Source organism: Lytechinus pictus, chromosome 19 (assembly GCF_037042905.1).
Source record: "Lytechinus pictus isolate F3 Inbred chromosome 19, Lp3.0, whole genome shotgun sequence".
Taxonomy (NCBI): domain Eukaryota; kingdom Metazoa; phylum Echinodermata; class Echinoidea; order Temnopleuroida; family Toxopneustidae; genus Lytechinus; species Lytechinus pictus.
In genome coordinates this window covers 4,073,298-4,099,770 of record NC_087263.1, presented here as the reverse complement: position 1 = coordinate 4,099,770, position 26,473 = coordinate 4,073,298, and the positions used below count along the sequence as shown (strand labels likewise).

Here is a 26,473-nt window from a genome sequence, read left to right as displayed (position 1 = left end):
AGTGAGCTGAGATAGCGATAGAGTAGAAATTCAAGAGTGAGACATGGGTCAAATGGAAATATATCAACATCAAAAACGATAAAAAATAAAATATGAGGAAACAAGGGAAAAGAACACTGATTGTAATTAAGCATGAGTCAAGGACATTCGTGTTGCAATCAAATTAAGCCCTGTACGTCCTGTGTTTGTGTGACTGGATCGAGTGGTGGGAGAAAAAAAGGAGTTTATCATTCCTTATATCATAATGGCGGAAGAATGTTTGGCAATAATGCACTGAAAATATGATGAAATTAAATCATTCTGGTTGCAAACAAAGTAAGAGAATGACGATAAAGGAATGTAAGGAAATAAACAATAGGTCTGTTTTTTCCAGCCTCGGCGTCTCTTGCTTAATCTAGCCACCCCGCCCCCCTTTCTCTCCATTTTCTTTTGCTCTCTCTCTCTTGATCATTTCCCCCTCCATCTGTCTCTCGTATCTTTCGCTCTCTCCTTCTCTTGCTCGACTCTGTCCATTCTTATCTTGGATGCTCCATTTTCTTATAACTATTAACTACTTATCCCAGAAAGTACGTGATCTCATCTCGACCCGACTTTCATTCAACGAAGTTCAGAAAGATGTAAATTTGAGGGCGATGACACGAGCGTGCATTAAAATTGTGCACTCGCGCCAAGCTCAACAGCTCTATGATCTTTTTTTGTTTGGGTTTCGAGGAGACGGCATCTTACGGCAATAAGTTGTTGCATGCTGTACATCGTAATTTCGAGAGAGACATCGCGGCAAGTCAGCAGGGCTAATTCGAGCCATGAGAGTTGTCCAAATGGTGACATTTTATTAATTATCAAATCAATATCTCTTCGACAGAAGATCGTCCCTCCTTCTGCGGTATTATCGCGGTAATACACGAGATTTTCATTTAAAAATCTCGTGGTACATTACCGTGGTAATTTCTCTCAGAGCGCGACTCCCGCCGATGGAAATTTGCTGGTGGTAATCGCGCGCGACCCGATTTCACATCGACTTACGCGGTACAGGGCGGTAAAGCGTCAACTTTATTCCGAGCAATACTGTATGCTTCTCAAGATGAGGAATCACAAAAGATATTAAGAAGTAGAGGCATATGCACATCAAATAGAACTGCATGTGCTTAAGATTAAGAATGTACAAGTTTGGTTCCATTTCATCAATTTTGGACCATAGCTGGAATTTGTGAGCATATGATAAATTAGATTTTCCCAAAATGTATACATGTAAAAATGATATGAAAGTGGACAATGATTTTGGTCAATCTTACAGTTTTCTCCATACTAATATTGCACATGCAGTTATCATCCTTGTCCTCTATAAAAAGTCAGATTACATGTAATACCCCTTTCATAAACCCAATTATGCGGCTAATAGCAGCATAATTTGGTCGTAAAATCGGAGGAGGACCAGAGTTATCCGCATTATTCTGATGCTGCTATTATCCGCATAATAGCGGCATCGGGACAAGATTTTGAGTTTATGAATGTATTTCCAAATAATGCGGATAATTGCCATGGTGCGGTCACAAGGTCACCCTTTTCCAACACAACCGCATCGGAGGGGGCGTGTCATGACGATTATCCGCCTTTTTCAGGACGGACGCTCGTAAAAATAATGCGGATAATTTTCAGAGTTTGTGAACGCAATTTTTATTGAATTATCCGCATTACTATTAGGCGGCTAATTGGAGGATAGGTTTATGAAAGGGGTATGAGTGTATGAAGGTGCAACATTTTCCAATCCCGTAAAACTTGTGGAAACATGCATTTCGAATATTCAAGGTGTCTTTCCAAAGACCTCTCTTTCTCCATTATTAATATTGAAAAGGTTCACAAGTGATATTGATTGTAAAAATAGCAACATAAAACAATAGTCATTTGCTAATAGCATAGTAAGTTGTATGGTAGAGTGTGTTGATGCTAGCTACTTCTTGCCAATTTACATGACAGGAAGGAAATTACAGATCAGATGGTATCTTATATCACGGAGGGAACTTCCAATCTATTGGTTTTATTGCTGACCATGAAGCGAATTTTGATATTTCCATTCATATGTTGATTAGCATTCCGGCAGCTTGCAATACAAGTTAATAACTACACATGTTCATTTCAAAGTACCCTCTTAAAGGGAAATTTGCTATGTTGTATTGTTTGAAATAGGAGTTGTAAAGGAATTAAAGGGATGGTCCGGGCTGAAAATATTTGTATCTTAATACATTGAGTAGAATTCACTGAGCAAAATTCCAAAAAATTTCATCAAAAACGGATAAGAAAAAATAAAGTTATTGAAGTTTTAATTTTAGCAATATCTTGTGAAAACAGTCGTCATGAATATTCATTAGGTGGGCTAATGATGTCACATCTCCACTTTCCGTTTTCTTATGTTATTACATAAAATCATTTTTTTTTCATTATTTCATACTTGTGTGAATAATATGTCTCCCTTATAATGAAATAAGTTGCAGCAATAAATATCTAATGCACTAAATCAGTTGTCAATCCAATTTTTCTAGTTCTTGGAGGAAAAAAATTGAATAAACCTAATTTCATATAATGACATACAAAAGAACAAGTGGGGATGTGACGTCGGCCGACCTAATGAATATTCATGACGACTGTTTTCACAAAATATTGCGAAACTTTGAAATTCAATAACTTTGTTATCTGTTATCCGATTTTGATGAAATTTTCGGCATTTTGCTCAGTGAATTCTACTCTATTTATTAAGCTATAAATACTTTCAGCCCGGACCATCCCTTTAAGTGAAGGTTCTAGGAAATGCCAGACAAAAAAAAGGTGTGATTTGATAAAAAGAAGGAATTATTTTTTTGTTGAAATCTATAAATTAATGTTCCTGCTGTACAGAGGTTATGAATATAAAATTGTTACTGTTTTTTTACAATACAAGCCCCTCAACATCCCTTAACTGGGAGGCTGTTCACACTACGTTCCTAAAACTAGTTTAGTGGAAACTAGTTTAACGCGTAGTGAGAACGGTCGAAGCGATCTTCCAAACCGGTTTGGAAAACCACCTCGCGATGTAGTTTTCAAGATCGCTTTGCCTCGTTAAACTGGTTTTAGCGTAAGTGAGGACACAACCATTCTTCGGGAAGCGATCTTCGCACATTTTGAGCGCGCTACTCCACACGACAGGTGTAGAATGCCAATGCTGCGGTTTCAAATTTCGCGCGAAACATGTCACCCCTCTGAGAGCGTTTTCATAGCAACAAGAGCGCTTTACGTAAAGTGATTTTGAAAGCCACTTTCGTGTGATCAAGTGGGAACGCTAGCAAAGCGATCTTCCAAAGTGGTTTCCTGAATCGGTTTCCAGTAAGCTAGTTTTAGAAAGCGTAATGAGAACGGCCTCTGGTACTCTTTGCTATGTATAATATGCTTATTATTCCTGCAACAACTTCTAGTTTTAACCTTCAGTATACGTTTTTCTCATCTCACTATTTATTTTCATCCTTTTCTGACAGGGTTGTGATACAGTAGTAAAGGGGTTATTTCATCTTAAAAAGTCTTAGGTTTTTATTTTATTTTTGATCATTTTTAACTGTCTTAAATTATTTGAATCAATGTAAAGACACTTTCAATTGATAGCAAATGTACTGTAATTCAAAGCAAGTTGGTTTGAGAAACTGTCATTGTGAAAATGATATCTTCTTATGCAGACAAAATCAGACAGACACATGGCTTTGCCAAGGAGAAATGCAGGACGTCAGAGTACGACCGAATACTCCATTCTCTCCAATCTGGTCTCCCCAACGAAGTGGACTTCGCCATCAACATCTGCACGCTGCTCTCCAACGAAGGCAAGCACGTCATCCACTTGGAGAAAGCACCCATGTTCATTGACCTACTGCTCGCACATGCAGGCATCTTCTATGAAGGTATTAGAGATGATCTCCTGATATTTCAGGGATTCTTTTTTCTTTTAAATGGTTTTAGTGAAAGAAAAGTTTATTCCAAGACCCATATCACAAAGCTTAGTAATTTATCTATTGCCAACTCGTCCACTCATCACACGGTCTATCTTCATATAGTCTAATGCCATTCCTTCCATCAACATTTCGTCAACAGCCATTTGGTCTAATAACCATTTGGTCCAATCATCGCTTCGTCTAATCACCAATTCCTCTATGACTATTTCGTCTCCTAACCAGTTGGTCTGCTACCCATTTTATTTTCATTTATTTCACCCAATTAACACTTAGTCCAATTAGACCAGATGGTATATGGACTAAATGGCTATTAGACCAAGTGGCTATTAAAAGAAATGGCGAGTGGATGGAATGGAAACTAGACCATGTGGATATTGGACAAACTAATTGTAGCCAAATGATGGTAGACGAGTTGAGAATTGGACGAAGTGGCATTGGATCAATTGGAAGTTAACCGATTTATCATATAGATGATTTAGATGGTTGATTGATTGTAATGAAGCAGAAAAAATTCCTATGATTAAGCACTATGCTTTGTGTTAGATGGCCCCTGGCCCTGGGAAGTGTTTTATAAAGTGATTTGGGGAGAATTGATTGCATAGACCACAATGTACAATTGTTTGTGAAAATCACTCGCTATCGTTTGTGACACGGGACCCTGGCCTCCTTAAAGGAGAATCCAGTCCTGGTCATAATATGTTGTGTTTGAAAGGAGAAAAATAAATAAAACAGAATGGTGAAAGTTTGAAAGAAATCGGACAAGCAATAAGAAAGTTATGGCTGTTTTAAAATTGAGATCTCTAAGACTATGTAGATTTCAAATTGGCAGCTGGGTAAGTAAATTATGACAAGAGGCAAGGACAACTTTCCCATAGGCCATGTACTTTATTATCAGGGATTTGTGGTTTTCTCCCAAGTACCTATTCCCCTGGGGCTGTAATCTAAATATAGCCTAGGTAGTATATTGTTTTATGTCCTCATGAAAGAAAAATATAATTTGAGGTAAAACATTTGAAAAAAAAAATCAATTTTAGTCATTTTATGTATTGGAGTACATGGAAGAGTAGTCCTTGCCTTACATCACTTTGACATCACATTTGTTGCCAATTTGAAATCTCCACAGGTATAGTGATTACCAATATTCACAACTTTTTAAAATTCATAACTTTCCTATTGTTTGTCCGATATTGTTCAAACTTTCACCTATCAAATTGTCTGATTTTACTTTTTCCTCTAAAAGCAAGTTTTTATTTGGGTCTTTTAACCCTAAAATGGCCGGGGGGGGGGGTTGAATCAACCCCCCCCTCAACATTTTCTGCGATCATTCCGCCGCGCGAAATTTTTTGACCACGCCACTCGCAGAGTTTATACTTTTAAGTCTCGCGCATCTTTTGAGACCAAATTTACGACGCCCGGGTACGCGGTTCCGAAATTACGCAACATTTTGTAAGTGCATGTCAGACCAAAAATTGTTCCAAAACGTGATTTTGTGTACAAAGTCAATGCAAATTGAGTTTTCTCATCTTATTCATAAAGATATGATTATTTTTACTTTAAACAGCTGAAAGCAATTGACTTAAGCATAAGTATGCTTCAAAAAGGTTGTGCAATAAATCTGGTGAAAAAAACAAAGAAAAACAAAAGGTTGAAAAACAAAGAAATACATAAGAAATTCATAAAACAATAAAATACATAAAAAATTGATTTCCAAACCAAAGTTTTTTTCAATTGCCATTGTTAAGAATGCTACAAAGAATATTTTTACCAAAAATTAGCATTCTAGGAGCTTTATTTAGTGAATTAGAGCAAAAAGTATGATTTATGCATAAATTAGCATAATTAATTAATATAAAATAAAATCTCATTATTTTGGAAAATTTTACCATACAGCCTTGTAGATTACATCGCACGCTACCAGCGTGCAAATTTTTGTGGCGCTCGCGCGATCGGTGGCCGAGATCTCAGGGGGGGGTTGAATCAACCCCCCCCCCGGCCACAGAACAGCCAAAAAAGCCCGGCCTAGTTAGGGTTAAGATACGAGTTTCATTTTTTTCTCAGGACCTGGAAGTTTGAGGAAGCTATACGAAGAAGACTGGGTGGAGAAAACGAGAAGAAAATTTGTACAGTTCTGGTATGACACCATCAGTGACAAAGAAGTCAGGGAGGTGATCGGTCCAGGATCTAAAAAACCAGAAGGTAAATATCATCACTTTGTATAGTAATAAGATACTTCTACCAACCAATGATTTTATGGGAAAGCTATCGTATGATCATCCCAGTAAATTGATATTTTTTCTCGCCTGAACAAAACACTTACAGTTAAACACATCCTCATTGAATGTGCTGATTTTGCACATATTCGTACTAACTTTTATGATGTTCCTGACCTTAAGACATTATTTAGAGATATTTCACGATTATGTATTGTAAGGGTGCGTTTATCCGCCACTTTTTTACCCTAGAATCATGATCTGAATCATGATTCAAATCATAATTCTGCAGAATCACGATTGCGTTTAGTCGAAATTGAATATAATCATGATTAGAATCACAAACATGAAACACGAAAAAAGGGGCGTTTGGAAAGACGTTTCTGCAGAATCACGTACGAAAATGTTCGAATAAACGATATCGTGATTTGAATCATGATTATATGACCTCACTGTTGTGTCGGGCTACTTTCGGTTTGACTCTTGCCTAGCTCAATGCGCTGTATGTACATGAATATGTACTACGCATTTCTTGTCATGTTCAAGCTCTGTGTTGGTCATCGCATCGTCCACTACTTTTCATTTATTGGTCATGTCTTCAACTTCAAGTTCTATAGTAAATGAATTAACTGGACAGACAATGATCTCAGTTGTTGAGTATACCAATACTAAATTGGATCTACGCTGAAATTCACTTCCGAACACCATTTTGGATAAACTAACAAGATGAATAGAAGCATATGGACCATATATGATAGAAGTAAACAAAATGAGGTATAGACTGAATTCTGGAAGCAAAAGATTTTTCGAGAGCCGAAACACGTGCGAAAAACTTCCTCTGTTAAACTGCGCACTAGTGATGCGCACTGGATTGGCCCGAATCTGAGGAGAAACGGCATTGGAATGAAGGTCGTCTAAACGCTGATTCTGTGATATTGTGATTCATGTTTGTGTTTTGAATCATGATTCAAATCATGATTCAAATCATGATTCTGGCTTGAGGTCGCATAAACGCAGCCTAAATTTCCTAAAGGAGATCAATCTTTTTATTAGATTTTAGGTGGGAAACTGTTCGAATCCAAATCACAACAGGTATACCCTTGGGCAAGGTATTTTATTCCAATTGTCTAGTCTTTCGGAGGAGACTCTAAGCCGTCGGTCCCGTGTAAAGGAGAGTCACACCATTTGCACGTTAAAAAACCTACCCCTCTTTTCGTAAAGAGTAGGGAAGTTTATTATCCCGGGGAGGTAGTTAACGTATTAATTTATTACTGATAATTACTAATTTATAATCCTGTTCCTTTGTAAAGTTGCATAAGGGTAATTTGTACTGTATTATAGTAACCTTTCCAGATTAACTGTCCGACACTTATATGACACGCATGTGTTGTTAATTTTTTTATCAATCATGAACAAAATTCGGCAGAGACCTAGTAATCCCTTTACCTGTTGGTCTGTTATAAAATGTTTCATTTGCTCTCATTTTTTTAAATTTCTGCATCAGTTGAGTTTAAACTCGGTACAAATAATCCTCCGGTAATACTACATGTATGTTCTTGAGGATGATGTTGGTCAAAGGTCATATTCCACTTTTCTCTGTATATCTCATTGTAGATAAGCGACAATACAAGGATATCGAGCTGTTTGCAGTTAGGAAGATGGGTCTTTCTGATGTAGAAGGCCAAAGGATACTACAGGTAATAAGAACAGTTACTTTAGTATTGTATGTAAGAATGACAATTGATATGTTAGAATTATAATTAGTGCATTTGTAAGGTCGTTGTCATGATGATTATGCCATGATTTGAAAGTTGGTAATTATTCATTCTAGCACCATTCCTTATGGCATCCTTTGGAACACATCAACAAACAAGTGGGTACAATATTTACTGATCAGAGTAATATCTAAATACAAAAATAAGCTTGGACAAAATTGATTTGAATGACTAAATCTAATTTGAACTGAAAATGAATTAATTGGCAATGGTGTTTTCATAATGGATTATAATCTATATTTAATTTGGATATTTTGATATGAACGACATCATTCATGAAAACTATAGAGAGAATCGAATGTGATCAGTGGACTAACTTGGTTAGAATGGTTTCTTATCACTTGAACATTTCATGCTCATAGATGAAATAAAATATTCACGTGGTTTTTTTTTACATGATTAAATGTTCTCCATGAATAGGCTTATTCTTGAACGATTGCATATTGATTATATTTGATTGCATGTTCACTGATTTCAATCATATACATTAATCTTTAGTTTTAAAACCATCATATCTTTGTCATTTTCATTATTTCTCATGGCTTTTCATGATAGCTTCCCGGTAATGATTGCAGTACATTGGTGATTGTATTTGATGTATGTTTACAGATGTCAATCCTTCATCACTGTATTCACAGTCCTTCACGTTTATAATTTCGTGGAGCTCAATAAATCGCTCTCCTTATTTTTTTGAGGAGCTCAATTGAGCTCCTCAGAATCGCTCTCCTTGAGGAGCTCAAATCAATTCAATACATGTATGATAAATTGTAGATTTTTTTCTTAACATCGTATATGCAATAGCTGTGTAGCTATTAATTAATCTGTGGTGAAACTACATGTAGGCCTGGGTCAATACGTTTACAAAATATCACGCTCCTGCCAAAAAAAAAAAAAATTGCTAAAATTTCATATTTTACACCTTTAAATCCATGAAATGGCCATCTATTTTCCATAATTCCTTGAAATTATTTTGATTTAGTTGAAAACTATCAGAAAAATGAAGAATATTCTCCTCTTTCCCGACTCTGATTTGAACTTACACATGGTAAATATTGCAGTCCCACATGTAGACTGCCATGGTGTTGCCATGAAAATCTACATATGGGACTACAATATTTACCGAGTTTAAATTCAAAGCAGAGTCGGGAAAGAGGTGAATATTCTTCTTTTTTTTCCCCTTTTTTTTAGGAGCGCGATTTTTTGTTCTCCTTATTTTATTTAGGAGGGCGGTAGGAGCGCCGGCGCGATCGCGCTCCTAAAAAATGAAGGTCTGTATTCATATGTTCACAGATTGTAATCATTTTAAGAAACTTGTTGTTTCAGAGTAATTACTTTATAACCACAACCTGCTTTGGACGCTTAGTTTTCCTTAAAAAACTTTCCATAATCAACTCCATCTAGTGAACGTATTTTATTCTATTATTGATATGTATATGTCTTTTAATTTATGTCCACAGATTGCAATCATCTTCAGGAACTTGTCATTTGAAAGCCATCACATAAGCACCATGGCTAGTCACCGGACACTGTACAGATTTTTATTACTCCTGGCACATAACTCCTGCACAATGCTACAACAACTGGGCATGGACACACTCACTAATATATGCAATCAAGTAAGTACTATATGCAATCATGTGAATGATATATGCAATCATGTGAATGATATATGCAATCATGTAAATGATATATGCAATCATGTGAATGATATATGCAATCATGTAAGTAATATACATACTGCCTGGTTTCATGAATTGTGTTTTGTATATTTTTATATGAGACGAACAGGGGCGGGGGAGGGAAGGGTAGGGTCAAACACAAAGAGTATTTTTACCATGCATCAATAAACTACAAATGCACTGTAATTATCAATGCTCAATAAAGCTGTTTTCGTTTGGGAAATTGAAAATTTGTTTTTTTGTGTGTGTATACATATATTTTCAAGGAATGAGGAAATCCTTTTTCTCAATTAAATAATAGGCATCAACCAGTCCAAAGATGATATTTTGAAGCTTTTATTTGGTTTGTTTTTTTAGATGCTTTGTTAAGACATTTGTAACTATTGACACTTGTCTCAGTCATCTTAATCTCTTCTTTTTTTTCACAGGTTGTCCTAGATTCCATAGATTATGTCAGTACACAACTCATGCTACATACTATCCATAAAGGTCTACTTTCACAAGCTGACAAGTTTGTCACCCTAAGATGTGAGTTTAATTCAGATTTTCCCCGAAGAGTAACTGATTTAGTTAATTTTGTCTCACGTCCAGTTACCAGTTTTGGGAACAAGCTTGAAATGTGTTCAAACAGAATCCAAAGAATTCATCATCCAAGTGTTTGCATGTATGATTAAAAAAAATATGCCAAATGATTCTGGTTAATAATAATAATAATACATGAGATTTGTATAGCGCACTTTCCATCTTGATTAGATGCTCAAGGCGCTTCAGAGCAGAACAACAAAAACTATTTGAAAATATGTAATTGCTGAAAATTTAACAGAATAAGTACAGCATTCCAGTCAGGTTGGGTTTTTTTTTCCTAGCAATAGTAATACACTGTCCCACATTACTTGTCTGTGTTAGTGATCTTCACTGTAAAATTGTTTTAGCTTAGAGTTCATGATTTCCCAAAGTTAGGTTTATGTGAAGATACCACCTCAAGATTTACAATGATGTGGTTACAGCTAACCTCAATTTAATAGACTTCTCATTGAATTATTGTTTGCTGCAATATTTTTTCTTTGTATTGCCATAATAATTGTCTTGTTCTATCTGAAATTTACTTGCCTTATCATTGATGTACGTTGCATTTGTTTTGTTATCACTCTGTTCTGTTCTTTGTAATGATGTTTATTCAATTCAATACTATTCATTTATTTGACAACCTTTAAAAATATACAAACATATGTACAAGTATACTATGATACAACAACAAAAGAGTCAAAGAATTTAACTCACAGTAGAAGCAATAAAAAAATAGTAGAAATATAAAATAAATGAAAAGAAAATATTGATTTGAATAAAACTTTGAATTGAATTGAAATCCATTAACCTTAATGGTAATGAATATTTTGATTTTCTTTGCAAATCTGTAGCAATGGAGCTTATAGAGAAGCTGATGATGGTCGACAACAACCTTGATCTGTTTCAACGCTGCATGGAACCAACCATCTACGTCAAGATAGTCAACCTCCTCACCATACACGACATACAGCTTCTTCTGGGGGCGCTAGAGGTTATGTTGGTCATGTCGGAGAGGGAGGAGCCCTTCTGCACGCGTCTATCGAGCGTCCACCATAGCATAGGTCAGTAAGATTGTGTGATGGGTGTGAAGGTACATGGTGGGGGTTGCAAGAGACAAATGTGTAATCGATTGCAAATATCGGTGTTTAGTTTGCACTTTTGAAATCATTATTGATGTCTTTCATCTGATCTTACTTCCTTGGCCAGGGGGGAGTTTCATGAAGCTGTTCGTAGTTAAGAGCGACTTTAAGAACGAATGGTGAACCTTTCCTACACGCTACAGAAAGGATCACCAGCTTAAAGTCACTCTTTCTAACTTATGAACAGCTTTATGAAACGGCCCCCTGGTGCGTAATTGCATATGATAATCAAGCGTGAAACTCAGCCTGATGATCAAGTGCTCAGCTCTGTGTTTCGAGAACCAGGGGGTGTTTCACAAAGTATAGAGTCGCACTTAAATGCTGACGCGTACACGATATACAACGTGCAGTCTTATTGATTCATATGCAGTAATGCGCGTCCTCTTATCATGATCTGACAAATGCAGTCATCCCTTTTATAATGCACGCAACTAGGCATTTAAGTGCGACTCTAAGTGATACTTAAATCTTTATAAAACACCCCCTCGTCTAATTCCACTTTAAGGATGCTGCACAAGACAGATATGTGCAATGAATTGCAAGTATCAATTTCAAATTTGCATTGTATGATCAAAATTATCAGTGTATCATCAGTTTTTTTTTGTAAGAAACAGGTCACAAATTAAGAAAATATGATTAATTGCAAGACTTATGATTGATTTTGGGACCATTCTTGAACTTTGTTTGATCGCGTGTTTCTTGAGATCTGAAATTCTTTTGATAATCCTCAGTCTATGGGGAAAGGATAGTATGGAGACAGTAAGTGATCAAGGAATTTGCTTTGTTTAGGCTCAGCTATATTCCTTGCATCAAACTGCTATTAGATATCTGTTCATTGAAATTTAGACGTAACTGGAGCTTCATTTGAACTAGTTGTCGAAATTGATCTCCTCAAGGTTATTGATATTTGATCTTTTGCTCTCACAGTTGTACTGGTATGCCGAGTCATTAAGCGCCAATGCCTTTGTAGGGATCAAGATCGTTGATATAAACCAGATGATATCCATCATTCTATAGTCACCATGGGTAAACCAGGGTAGACACCCAACCCTCTTTTAATCTCAATATTTTGATATTTGATCTTATCCTTTCACAGATGTACTGGTATGCCTGATAACATTGGATGCCCAGTCATTAGGTGCTGATGCCTTCCTAGGGATCAAGATCGTTGATCACGTACCAGATGGTATCCACCATCCCATCGTCACTATGGGTAAACCAGGGGCGACGCCCAACAACCCCCCTCAACCTCCTGCCAAGCTACAGACTCCCCCAGCTGCCCATCTACCAAGTAAGTACTAAATAACAAGCTTTGTCTTTCTGATATTTGTTATGGGCAGTTACATGAAACAATCATCCATTTTGAACATCTGACCCCTAATTTATCCATTCTTAATATCATGAACTGCTAAAGCCATAATGATTTGATAGCATTACAAATTTTTAATGAAATTAAAAGTAGATCCATATTATTTCGGGAATGACCCAAAATATTAGGAGTGGTCTAACATATTACTTGGAATTGTCCTTGATAATGGGCAATAATTCCTGTACTTGTTGGGCATAAGCAGTGTTTTATCTAAGTCAGGTCATATTTGTAGATAAATATATCCCTGCCGCCAACACTCAACAAGTATTTGAATGCAAAGTTTATTTTGATGTAGAATTTTTATTAAAGGTGAAGTCCACCCCAGAAAAATGTTGATTTGAATCAATAGAGAAAAAATCAGACAAGCATAATGCTGAAAATTTCATCAAAATCGGATGTAAAATAAGAAAGTTATGACATTTTAAAGTTTCACTTATTTTTCACGAAATAGTTAAATGCACAATTTAGTCACATGCAAATGAGAGAATCGATGATGCCCCTCACTCACTATTTCTTTTGTTTTTTATTGTTTGAATTATACAATATTTCAATTTTTACAGATTTGACATTAAGGAATAACTTGACTGAACCATATAATGTTAAACAATGGTAATTCCACATGTTCAGGCAAAAATAAAACTTTGTTTCACAGGACAATGAGGAGAAAATAAGAAGATTTCATATTTCATATAATGAAATACAAAAGAAAAAGTGAGTGAGTGATGTCATAAGTTCCCTCATTTGCATACCTACCGGGATGTGCATATAACTATTATGTGAAATTAAGCGAAACTTAGAAATGTCATTTCTTATTTTCCATCCGATTTTGATGAAATTTTCAGTGTTATGCACGTTGGATTTTTCTCTTTTTATTCAAATGAACTTTTTTTCAGGGTGGACTTGTCGTTTAAGGTTTTAGGAAATTCATTTCCTCTTTGTCAAAACACCAGGGAAAGTTTGGGTTTCCCTGTTTGTACGAACCCCCCCCCCCCCCCCCCGCTGTATCTGTAATTACAACATTAATAATTTACATCTTCTTGCTTTATCTGTTTTCTCTTTCATAGGACCTCTAGTGCTGTCAAACTCTTCAGCTTCGCCCACCCCACCCCCACCAGCCCAGGGAGGCCAACCAATAAAGGATGCTGATATGGAAAGTTTAGCCTGTCAGTGGTAAGTTATGTTTACTTAATTATTTTCCCTTAGTTCATTTATTTATTTTATATATATATTTTTACTCATTCAGCCCTTTGTTCATTCGTTTGTTTGTTCATCCATCCATCCAATCATCCATTTATCCATCCATCCACCCACCCGTCCGTCCATCCAACCATCTGTCCACCTATCCACCCATCCGTCCGTCCACCCATCTATCCATTCATCCATCCATCCGCCTGTCCGTTCATTCCTATATCCATTTTTGTTTCCATTTATTCAATCATTCATTCAGTTAAGTCCATTCTTCATTTTTCAATCATTGTTCATCAATCCTGTCATTTTTCTTTCCTTTATTTATCTTTATTTTATTTTATTTACTCACTTATTGATTCCTCCATATTTCTATCCATCCATTCTTTCTCCCTCGCTCTCTGATATATCAATACATTCTTGAACTGTTTAATTTCAGGTTGGGCGCACATTACGACATAGACCCTGAGGCTTCAATCACTAACATAGATCTCTACGCAGAGTACCTCTCAGCCTGTGGTAAGATCATAGGCCGGAACATCCTCAACTCAAACGACTTCATGCGATGTGTCAAGTAAGTTAGCTTACCTTCACCAAGGAGGGGTTTCATAAAGTGTCTTGTCCTTGATTTTCATTGATGACTTTGCTTTCATCCAATCAGATGCAATGATTTCAGTAGCTTATTACAGATGCCTGTGAAAATTACTGAGAAATCGTTTTGTGAAACAGTCTTCTAGTAGAAAAAAAAACGATAATTGTAAATTGAATGAAGTTTTTAGCAAATTTATTTACATAGTCACTTGAGCACTTGTTATGCTTCAAATAAAAGACAAATGAATTGACACATTTTAACTGGGTTTGTGTGAATACATCTTTAAAACAAAATTCAATTTGTAATTTGAAAAGCTATTGATTTTTATATGTGATCATTCATTGGACTTCTGACCCGATTTGCTAATTACGTTTCTACACATGTGAAGCTAAAGGTAGCAATTACAGATATCGCTTATTTGTTGTTCCTTTATCCTATATTTAGTATAAATAATTTATTCCTTTATCCTATGCTTAGTATTAATGTTTATTTAAATTTTAAAAGAAAAAAGCTTATTTTATTTTGTTAATGAATGTATATTAAGATGTAAACCAAAAAAAGTTTATTTTGGTTTGTTAATAAATGTCTTTATAAAATCATAAAATCACAATAGTTACAAGAATTATTGCACGATTTGAGTATAAAATCAGAATTTGATACTGATATCTGTTTTTCCCCACACACTAGAACCAAAGCTTCCATTATATATGTCCTTGGTAATCTTATTAATTATTGCTGTGTGATGGCCAGACATATTACATGTGGAATTGAAGCTGACGTTCATCTCTTTTTCTTTGCAGGATTGTCTTCCCTGCGGTGGAAGGCAAGAAAACAGACAGTGAGGCAGGTCCTCAGTTCCTGATTGCTGGCATCAAAAGAAGGCGTGTCCCGTTACCATGGAAATGGCAACCAAGCCAGAGTGCCCCCTCCCCTGGTGGTGAGTGTGACTTCTCCTAACATGTTCTGTGCCCTGTTTCACACACCCTAGCAATGGATCATAAAGTTTATTTCTATGTTTGATTGCTTGTGATAATTAATGTAATCAATCATAAAAAATATCAGCTTAAAATCAAGTGCTAGGTTTTATGTTATGGGGCTCTAGTGGGAACAGGCCCTCCTAAGCTTTTAAATCAATAGATGACTCATATGTTAACATTGCTCATCAACAAATCAAAGTCAAGGATTCAGTGGTAGTAAACATTATGGTTACATTTTTCTTTATCCTTTTTTTTTTTTATCTTTTTATTTTTTAAATAATTTTCATGCTTTTATAGCAGAACAAAAATAATAAGCCTTCTGTCAAAGTTATTCTATAGAATAGGGCCCTGTTGAAAGTTTGGTGTTCAGAGATACAGGGTAATAGCATTTTTTATTGATCGCCACAGTATAGTCTTTATCCAATACCCCTTCAGTCTAACTATTCAATGTTTGTTTGGTCTATCCCATACATGCCTTTTCGGTCTATCCAATACAGTCTAATCCCAGATCGTCTTGTGATAATATCATCTAATTCACAGTGAGAGAATGTTGCAAGAAACATACCTGCATTTGTTTGCAAATTTCTGTTCTAAGTTTGCAAATGATTGATCAGTGTTTGTTTAGTTAATAACAGTTCTTTCTCTTTTGTTAGAAACAGACCAGCAATCAATCACGCATTGGCAATTAATTGCAAGATGTGTGATTGACTTTTACTTGAAATTGAGAGCAAGTTTCTTGGTAGAAAAAAAAAAAAAAATTATGTTTATATTTATGTTATCTTTGTTTGTTTCTTTGTAATTTCTAACTACTGCAGGTAATATGACGGCTTCAGCCATGATTGCCAGAATGGCTCAAAGACACTCTCCATCTCCTACAGTATCACCAAGCCCTCCTCCCAAGGGTGGCACCTTTCATCAAGGTATGCCTCCGGGTGTTCCCCCTGGCATTCCCCAAAGACAGCTTGTTGCACCTCCTTCTGGACTCCCTGCTGTTCAGCTGCCCGGTCAGGTCCATGGACAAATACCAGGACATATCCACGCACCAGTGATGCAGTCTCATCCTCCAAGCGGGCAAGGACCAACTCCTGGACAGATTCTTGGCCAAACTGGACAACTGCCATCTCAGATACAGATTCATACATCGATGGGTGGTCAAGTGAGCCAAGGGGGGCCAGTGATGACTCCTAGAGCGATTGTCCCCAGCACGCTGGCACAAGCCATGCAACCGCAAGTTGTGCCACAACCACAAGTAATGCAGCCTCAGATGGGACAGGTTCCTCAAGGAACTGTTGCAGGGTCTCTTCCGGGATCTGTTGCTGGGACTCTTCCAGGAGTTTTGCCTGGAACTGTGCCAAGTATAGGACAAAATCCTCAACAGGGAAGCTATACAGTGGGTGGGAATCAGATACAGCGACCTGAAGCAATGCAGCAGCAGTTACCCCAGGGAGCACCACTGCAACAACCAGTACCACAATCATCTCAGGGAGAAAATGTCAGTGTTGCAGATATCGTTGCAGGGAACATGAGAGTCCCTCAGCAGCAGTTGAACTTTGGCTTGCAACAAACCAATGGCAAGCCTCTTAATGGACAAATGGGCCCAGCTCAATCAGTAAATGGACCTCAGAATTACGTTGGAACACCCACAGCAGTGTCATCAAATCCTTCTGCTGTGCCCAGTGGTATTGTATCGCAAGCTGAAATTACGATGCCTCCTCAAACAAACATGAGTGTTCCATCGTCTACACATCTGCAGGAGCAGAGTGAAGGAATATCTGCTCCAACAGGAAACGGACAACACCATATTCAATCTGATACAAATTCAGAGTCAAGCATTGAATTGAACTCTAAAAGCAGGAGCAGAAGCCGAAACGGTAGTGGGAAATCAGCGAAGAAATCCCCATCAAGACAATCAAGTAAGAGTCCAAGCAGAGGATCTGGAGGAGCGGAGAAATCTCCTAATCCTTCTGATGAGGATGCAAGAACTGAGAAGTGCAAACCCCCTCTCAAAGTTCCACTGCCAGATGGTGAGGTTAGAATAGAAAAGATTCCTAATATGCATGCTGTCGGGGTGGAGGATGATGATGAGGATGCTGAGGACAGGACAGATCTTGCAGAAGGTATCGTTCGCCAGATTGCAGGCTCCCCCGTCCTCAACCAAAGTTCCTGCAGCATTCCAATGGAAGAAAATGAGAGCATGATGTCTGAGGCAGAAACTGTAGAGGATGAGAGATCTCAGACACCGAAGATGAACGGGGAGACGTCAACACCTGATCTGCCTCAACCTCAGCAGATGCAAGGTTTGGTTTCAACTGTCCCAGAATCTGTTGGTAATAGTCAAGCAGGTGTCTTTAGCCAACCACAACAGCAGACAAAGGCACAGGTTACCCAACAATTTCAAATGGCCAATAGCAATAAACAACCAGCAACTAGTGGAATGGCGACACAAGCTCAACCACAGCAACAGTATGTTATTCAACAGCAGATTCCCGCACAGGCTGTAGTCTCCAGAGGTGTTGTCAATGTCCAGATGCACGGTAACCAGGCAGTGCTGCAGACTCAGGCTGGAAATATGGTTCAGAGTCATCCAGTGACCATGTCAGCAGGAACCGTGGTTGCAAACTCGCAGGGTACAGTCTATCAGACCCAAGGTGGCAGCTATGTGCAAGTTCAACCACAGATTCAAATGCAAGGCCATCAAACGGTCATTCATAACCAGACAAACTTCCAAGGACAGCAGTTCCAGAGTCAAGTGCCTCTGCAAGTGACGTTAGTACAGCAGCCTCCGGGACAAAGTCAGGGTCAGCAGCAAGTCCAGCAGCAGCAGGTCAGTGTGGTAACAGGTGTCCAACATCTTCAACCTGGCCAGACAATGATCATGACCAACACCAACAGTAAACAACAAGGAAACTTTGCCCAGGCTACCATTCTCTCCCAGACTCCTGGACAGCTTGTGGTGCAGAATGTAAGTGCTCCTCCTAGAAATGGCCCAAAGCCAATTCTACCACAGCCGCCACCTGTTTCTACTATGGCTCAGGCACCAAGAGCTATTTACCCACAACCTGCACATTTTCATGGAACTCAGAATATTCAGTTCGCACAACCCATTCAGCCTCACCAGGTCCATGCAACAAGTGTCGCGCAGGTTCAAGGGAATGCTCAAAATGTGCAGATAGCACGCTTTCCAGGTATGCAGAGATTACAAGGCCCCCTGAGCCCTACAAACAGAGATTCTCCTCTCATTAAACGGTTGCTTCAGCAAGGACCAGCTCTTCAAGCCACCGGTGGACAGCAGCAGCTACAAGTGATACAGCCTCAGCAGGGACAGATAGTGCTAAATGCCATTGGGCAATCACAAGGTGCTCCTATGACTGTTCAAACTCAAGGTCAGACTATGCCTTTGTCCCATGTCCAAGTGGTCACCCAGTTCCCTCAAGGAATGACTGTCCAGTCATCTCCAACCATTGGAAACATTCCGCAGATCCAGCTTCATCACCAACCCATCCTGCCGGCCCCACCAGGCACCACAAGCCCCAATGTCAACATGAAGGATACAAAGTCCAAGAAAAACAAATCAAAACATAAAAAGAAAGACAAAGACAAGGACAAGGAACGCGAGAAGAACAAAAATGGAAGTATGAAGAATGATCAGAACAAAGTCCCTGAAAGCCAAGTGGCTGCAAACGGTGAGAAGGACAGTGGTAAAGGTGGGTATTCAATCAATGTGATATCGGAGGAGGGTGATAAGAAAGTTGTAGGGGTTGTTTGCAATGGCTTGCCTGTACCTGTAGGCACAAGGATGGATTCCGGTGAATGCAATAACTCAGTAGATTCTCCGAATCAAGACACCCCGACTAAGCAAGGACTGCCTAATGGTTATATGAATGATAAACTTCATAGTGGGATAAAACTAGCCAAGGATGGCATCGCTTCCAAAGACATTGAATCTCTCTTGAAGAAAACCCCTCAAACAATTGGCGATAAAGTAGACAGTGTGGTGGAACAAATGAAAAGGGACATGTCTTCTTCAGCGGAAAATGGCATCCTCGCGGATAAGTTGGGAAAACCAGTTTTAAATCATGTGTTAAATGGTGATATGGGATCACACGCAGAACCCTCTTTGCTCAAAGACAATTATGATAGTAATAAAACTGTGAGTGACAGACTCGATAAGCTCCTACATGGAGCAGTACCAAACCTTAGCCAACCTAACATTCCAAATGCCAGTACTCCTAACCCCAAGTCTCTCGTGGCTTTCTGCCACGAGATCCGCCCCAGCTTTCCCAGTACCGTGCCTTCCGTCACTGTCGGTGCAGTGGCCAATGCTAATAACAACAACCAGCAAACTTCATGTCAGTCAGTGCCTCTCTCCACCTCGCTGTCTGGTGACACCCAGACAAGTTCCGCGGCCTCAAACAGGACTCAAAGCTCAGTCGACCCGACGAGCAGTTCCGAGGCAAGGATGACCACTTCTTCCTCACAAGTGGCGACATCTGCCCCTCTAGCTTCAACTACCTCAACGCAATCTTCCTTGCCTCTGCCGGCGCAGCAGCCACCTTCTCCGTTAACTGTGCAAGTATCTAGCCCTTCCACTGCCTCCCCATGCTTCAAGCGACCCATCGATGACGTTCTGTCATCACCAGACCCCAAGCAATCAACAAACCCAGCACCCTCACCGACAACTCCGGCTCCTACACCGCCTTCTCCATCAACACCCCGTTCTGGTAAGAAGAGGAGGCGGCATTCGTCGTCGTCATCAACTTCAAGTTCAAGTCGGAAGTCTGGTAGTGTTAGCGGGAAATCAGCACCTGCGGTTCAGAAGTACATCTGCGAATGGAAAGGATGTTGTAGGTGAGGAATAGAATCAAATTACTTTTCATTCAGTCTTTACTGTATTCAAAACCATGTTTTAGAAATAATACTTTTCAGGGTTTTGATTTTTTTTTCAGGGCTTCTTTATTTGAATTGCAGTTATTAAATAAGAGGTTTCAAAGAAGTATTAAATCATTGAACTTATCTTTCTTTTATTTTGGGAAACATACTTTGTATGTGTTAAAACTGTTCTAAAAACATAGACTTGTTTGTTTCACCTTAACATGTCTAATCTCCGTACCATATATTGTACAAATCATATATCTAATTGAGAGACTTAATCCTTTTCCAGATATGGTGAAAGCAAGCTAAACGACATTTTCATTGAGTTTGTTACAGAGACAAATAGCCTCAGTTAATCAATTGATGTTATACGCTTCAAGTCCCCAAGATTGTCTCAAGTTCCTAGGACAAATTCATGACATCACAATGGTTTTATTATGATGGCAGGAGCCATGTTATAAGATGAGTTCATCATGATGAGTCTGACAGATGAACATGAGTTTGTTTGCAAAAGCTGTGCAACTTTTAACAAAGTTTATTTAATGCTAACTTTTAAAATAAAACATGAATCTGATTGAACAAGAGCAGTTCATTGCCTTGCAACAAAAATATCTGTAGAGGCAGAATATGTTATTAAAAAAAAAAGCTTTATATCCCATTCTATTTGTACACAAAATGTTGCTGCACTTTGTTGTTGAGCTTTGTTGCACCATGTATGAGTAAGGCATTATGCATTCTTTCAAGGTCCAAGGTTCAAATCCCACAAGAGCACCAATGTCCTCTTGAAAGAAATTTATTGATATTTGAGACGTCTCCAGTCCATGCCAGAATTCGCAAAGGTGGTTTTGAAAACTATCAATTGAACCAATGGTTTATGCAGATTTTATGTATAAAATATGCTAATTTAAAAAAAAAATGTCCAATGCTGATACACGCTTTTGTCACAGTGCACCAAATTGACGCCTGTTGCCATGGTTAGGTACGGTATTGTATTCATGAGTCCAATGTTTTTAAGAGTGGACTTGTTAATTCAAAGCAGTGGACTCATGAATAAAATAGCATACTCAATCATGGGAACAGATGTCAATATGGCGCACTGTGACAAAAGAGCACATCAGCATTGGACTTTTTTTTATATACGCGGTAAATTAGGCGTAATTTATACATGAAATCTTCATAAACCATGGGTTCAACTGATGGCTTTCAAAACCACCCTTGTGAATTCAGGCGATTATGACAGGAAGACTTTCATTGAATAGTGAATTTGGGCGATTATGACAGGAAGACTTTCATTGAATAGTATAAGCACTGTAATGGGAGGTCCAAGTCTTCTTTGTTTCTTTAATACTGATATTCTTTATTACCTGATCCACAGGAAGCTTGTGTCTGCCAAGGCTCTCCACACTCATACGTGTCTGGCCCATGTCCTGACAATCAACTACAGGGGTATCTGTGAATGGGATGGATGCGATCGTATTCAGAGGCAACGTTGGTCTGTTGTTAGCCACATTATGGTGAGTCATGCAGTCAATTTTTTAGGATAACTTTTCTTTTCTTGATTGATTTCATGTTTGAATCTACTTCTTACTGCTTCTTTACTTCCCTCTATCTCATTTCCTTTCATTCATTCAATTTTTCTTTTCTTTTTACTCCTTTTCTTAATTTCGTACCATCCTTACCGTTTTTCCTTATCCTTTTATTTTTCTTTTCATCCACCCATTCCATTTTTTCTATCCTGACCTTTGAAAACTTCCATCTCATTATTTTTCTGCTTTTCATTTCCTTTCTTCATTTCCTTTCATCTGTCCATTCTTCTATCTAACCTTCCCTCTTCCTTTTCCTTTATTTCTGGTCCTTAATATACTTCCCTCCATATACATTCCATCCATCTCTTTCTTTTCTTCCTCATCTTCCTTCTCCATTCTATCCTTTATTCTTCCAGTTGAATTGCTTTCTAAATCTTGCCTCCATAATTAAAACTTTGCACAGATTTTGATAATTTGATTACATTGATCATACTTTGCAATTGATTGATTGATTGAATTGATTCTTTAGATTATGTAAACCCTTTTTTATCTCGTCCCCTTTTATTCCATAGGAGAAGCACTGTTCTGAGCAGGCCATCCAAGCATCAATGGACAAGCGAGCTCAGCGTGCCGCCCAGCCAACTCCCCCGCCTTCACAAGACTCCTCCCCTCAACCTCCTCCAATCATCTACAACGCACACACTGCATACCATGCAATACGAAGAAGCCTCAATACTCCCTCACTCAATGAGTTCTTGGTAAGTAAACAGGCCCCGCCCACTCCTTCATAAGACTCCTCCCCTCAACCTCCTCCAATCATCTACAACGCACACACTGCATACCACGCAATACGAAGAAGCCTCAATACACCCTCACTCAATGAGTTCTTGGTAAGTAAACAGGCCCCGCCCACTCCTTCACAAGACTTCTCCCCCAATCATCCACAATGCACACACTACTTACCATGCAATACGAAAAAGCCTCAATAAACCCTCAATGAGTTCTTGGTAAGTAAACAGGCCCCGCCCACTCCTTCACAAGACTCCTCCCCCAATCATCTACAATGCACACACTGCGTACCATGCAATACGAAGAAGCCTCAATACACCATCGCTCAATGAGTTCTTGGTATAAAGTAAACAGGCCCCGCCCACTCCTTCATAAGACTCCTCCCCTCAACCTTTCTTCCAATCATCTACAACGCACACACTGCTTACCATGCAATACGAAGAAGCCTCAATACACCGTCGCTCAATGAGTTCTTGGTAAGTAAACAGGCCCCGCCCACTCCTTCATAAGACTCCTCCCCTCAACCTCATCCAATCATCTACAATGCACACACTGCTTACCATGCAATACGAAGACGCCTCAATACACCCTCACTCAATGAGTTCTTGATAAGTAAACATGCCTCGCCCCCTCCACAAGACTCCTCCCCCAATCATCCACAATGCACACACTGCGTACCATGCAATACGAAGAAGCCTCAATACATCCTCACTCACGGAGTTCTTGGTAAGTAAATGGGATAATTGTCACAGTAACACTGGCGAAACAGTCTCTAGACCGACAAAACTTATCATAATATGAGGCATTTAATTATCATACAATGAATTTGTTTGGCACAGCCACTTTATAAATATACTCTACATGCTAAAGAGTTTTCAAAAAGAATTTTGAACTATCACAATCACTTTTATTTTGATATACAGGGACAACTGTGTTGGTATTACCAGACATTGATAGTACACGTCTCTTGCTCCATCTTCTCATTTTTACTTTTCGCCATTCAAACATCAGAACTTTTTAATTATTATTATTTCCAATACAGGGTGAAAATGAAGGCCCTGTCACAAAGAGTATACGACTGACGGCAGCTCTTATCTTGAAGAACATTGCATCGCATTCAGCTTTAGGAAGAAGGTGAGTAGCAATGACAGTCTTTCATCGGTTGTGCTTTGATATACATGTATATTTACTGGGGCCCATTGAAGATAGAGGTTTGTTTCTCAACGGCAAGGCCAGAATACTTACCAGCCTCATCAAAGGAAGGTCATGTGGAGCGTTGTGACCCAGTGGATAAGTCTTCTGACTTGAAACAGAGGGTCGTGGGTTCGAATCCCAGCCATGGCGTAATTTCCTTCGGCAAGAAATTTATCCTGGCCGAGTGCTGCACTCGACCCAGGTGAGGTGAATGGGTACCCGGCAGGATTAATTCCTTGAATGCATGAGCGCTGAAAGGCAGCTCGAGCTAAAGCCGGGGTAATAATAATAATAAAAACGCACCTCGGAATATAATATTTCTAGGTAGATGGCGCTATATAAATGCCTATTATTATTATTATTATAGGTTCGATCCCTGGCCGAGTCATACCAATTTACTAGAATTGAGAATGGTAATAATGATTGATTGAAAGTCAATTTGATTAATTTTATTAGCCCTTATTTTGAAGTCGGGTTTAAAATTATAGGGAACCAAAATTTCAAAAATTCTTTTCACATTGTATTTTTCTTAGGTTTACTATTTTTTTGTTTCCTTTTGATTTCATATTGAACAAAAAAACCTCAGTATAGTTCAGTTATCACTCCCAGATAATTTGAGTGTCATTTGAGTTAATAGATTTGATGTGTACTGTTCGGGATTTGTGTCCCAATTGGCTCTCCATAGTTAAACCACAACTTTAAACCAGGGTTTAATTTAAACCCGACTCCAGAATACGGCCATTTAATTGTTTAATTGCATTTCTTTATGCAACAGGCTCCTGAACTCCTTATGATGATCTCTCATGAATTTCATCATCTTGAAAATATGTCACTCATGTTTACCCTTACTGTTGTAATGAAAGGCCAACTAACAGTGGCAAATGTAGCTTGTGAATGTGACAAAAATTGTTTTGAAAGTTGAGGATTGTTTATTAATGCAGAAAGGATAAGCACGCAGGTTATCAGTCTCATTCTGTGATGAAATCTTTTTAAAAGATCAAGTAATCGCCCTGATATATCAGCATAAAAATATCCTCATCTTTTTTCTTGCAGGGAGATCCGAAAACATGAGCTCCTACTGGCTCGCCTGGCTATCAGCAACACGGAATCATCCACAACGTTAGCCAAGTGCTTGAACAAACTGGTTATGGACTCGTGACACCAGCTGAGCTTCCAGGAAGGTGAAGAACATTGAGACAGTCTGGATATGTGATCAAACAAGCAACTCAAGTATTCTTGATACTGCAGAAGGTGTTGTAGATCAACTGCTTGAAGAATAAGTGACAACTTGTGAGGTGGCGGATATCTGTTGGGAGGACACCTGGGCACAACTAGTCTAGAATGCTTGATGGTGTAGAAGGTCTTTGTAGATCAACTGCTTGCTTAATGAGTGACAACTTCTGAGGTTCCCATCTGAGTACAACTGCCCTAGGATCTTTGATACTGGAGAAGTAGATCAATCATGTGAAGAATGGGTGACAACTTCTTAAGTGGCCAAAGAATGCTTAGGGGCTATCTGGCACGACTACTCCAGAAGCTTTGATCCTGAAAATCAATTGCTTGAAGAATAAGTGGCAACTTCTGAGGTAGCTGAAAAAAAATTTTGGAGGCCACTTGAGCACAACTACTCTGAAATCCTTGATGCTGCTGACGTTCTTGAAGACAATTGCTTGAAGAATGAGTGACGACCTATGAAGTGGCAAGAATGCACTTAGAGACCATCTGGGTGCAGCTACTTCAGAATGTTTAAATGCTGTAGAAGTTCTTGTTGATCACCTTCTTGACGAAAGAGTGGCAACTTGTGAGGTGGCTGAAATCTATTTGGAGGCCACCTGAAATCCCTGATACTGTAGTTCTTGTAGATCTGCTGCTTGAAATAGAATGTAAAGTGGTGATGACCCGAGTTGGCAAAGGTCACACTGGGAGGCTATTCAGGTCCAACAACTTCAAAATCCTCGACCCTGAAAAGATTCTTGTACATGTAAGTCAGTTGATTCCAGAATAAGCAGTTACTGCTACTTACATAGCGAGACTGCACAATAGGAAGCTTTTCCTGTATAACAACTCCAGATTTAAGGATGATTTAAGGATGCTTCTGAAGTTTCGTACATCAATTGCTCCTGGCAGATAAAAGATTAGGGTTAAACAACTCTAGATTTCTTAATACTTGAGAAGATTCCGCACCTCAGTATTTTGAAGGAGCTTTTGGTCATGGATTTATGGAGGCATAGGGCAAAGATGAGCACTTGTTTGTCAATTGCCTGAAGCAATGGGTTTCGGAGTGGGGACGGCACAACAGATTTAATGACAAATAATCTTGAAATCTTTAGAATGGACCCTCTTGTGAACATTAATTTCATAACTTCAAACCAACCATTGCCAAAAGTATTTTGATAGGACTCCATACACCTATCATAACCCTTTAACATAAAGCTTTGCAATAGATCGTGGGGCTAATTTATGTGATTGATCATGCACAATAATCAATGCAATTGATCATACAAATCTGCAAGCTATATGTTACGGGGCACAGGCTATTCCTTCCTTTCAGCAATAATTTCTAAAGACCGAGTTAACCCAGGAAAAACATACTGCTTCAGTCTCAAAATTTCTTCCATTAACACTTATTTC

At 38.6% G+C, this 26,473-nt stretch overlaps 1 protein-coding gene across 1 annotated transcript; it reads left to right on the top strand.

Moving 5' to 3' along the window:
* Positions 1 to 3,598: 3,598 nt before the first annotated feature.
* LOC129283162 (AT-rich interactive domain-containing protein 2-like) lies at positions 3,599 to 25,435 on the top strand. The gene is made up of 15 exons (XM_064113872.1): positions 3,599 to 3,917; positions 6,027 to 6,164; positions 7,793 to 7,875; positions 9,411 to 9,569; positions 10,061 to 10,160; positions 11,051 to 11,260; positions 12,435 to 12,629; positions 13,772 to 13,877; positions 14,332 to 14,466; positions 15,285 to 15,421; positions 16,277 to 20,309; positions 21,709 to 21,847; positions 22,432 to 22,617; positions 23,691 to 23,782; positions 24,896 to 25,435. The coding sequence occupies exons 1-15, from the start codon at positions 3,680 to 3,682 to the stop codon at positions 24,999 to 25,001; spliced, it is 6,057 nt and encodes a 2,018-aa protein (XP_063969942.1). The 5' UTR covers positions 3,599 to 3,679; the 3' UTR covers positions 25,002 to 25,435.
* Positions 25,436 to 26,473: the final 1,038 nt, after the last annotated feature.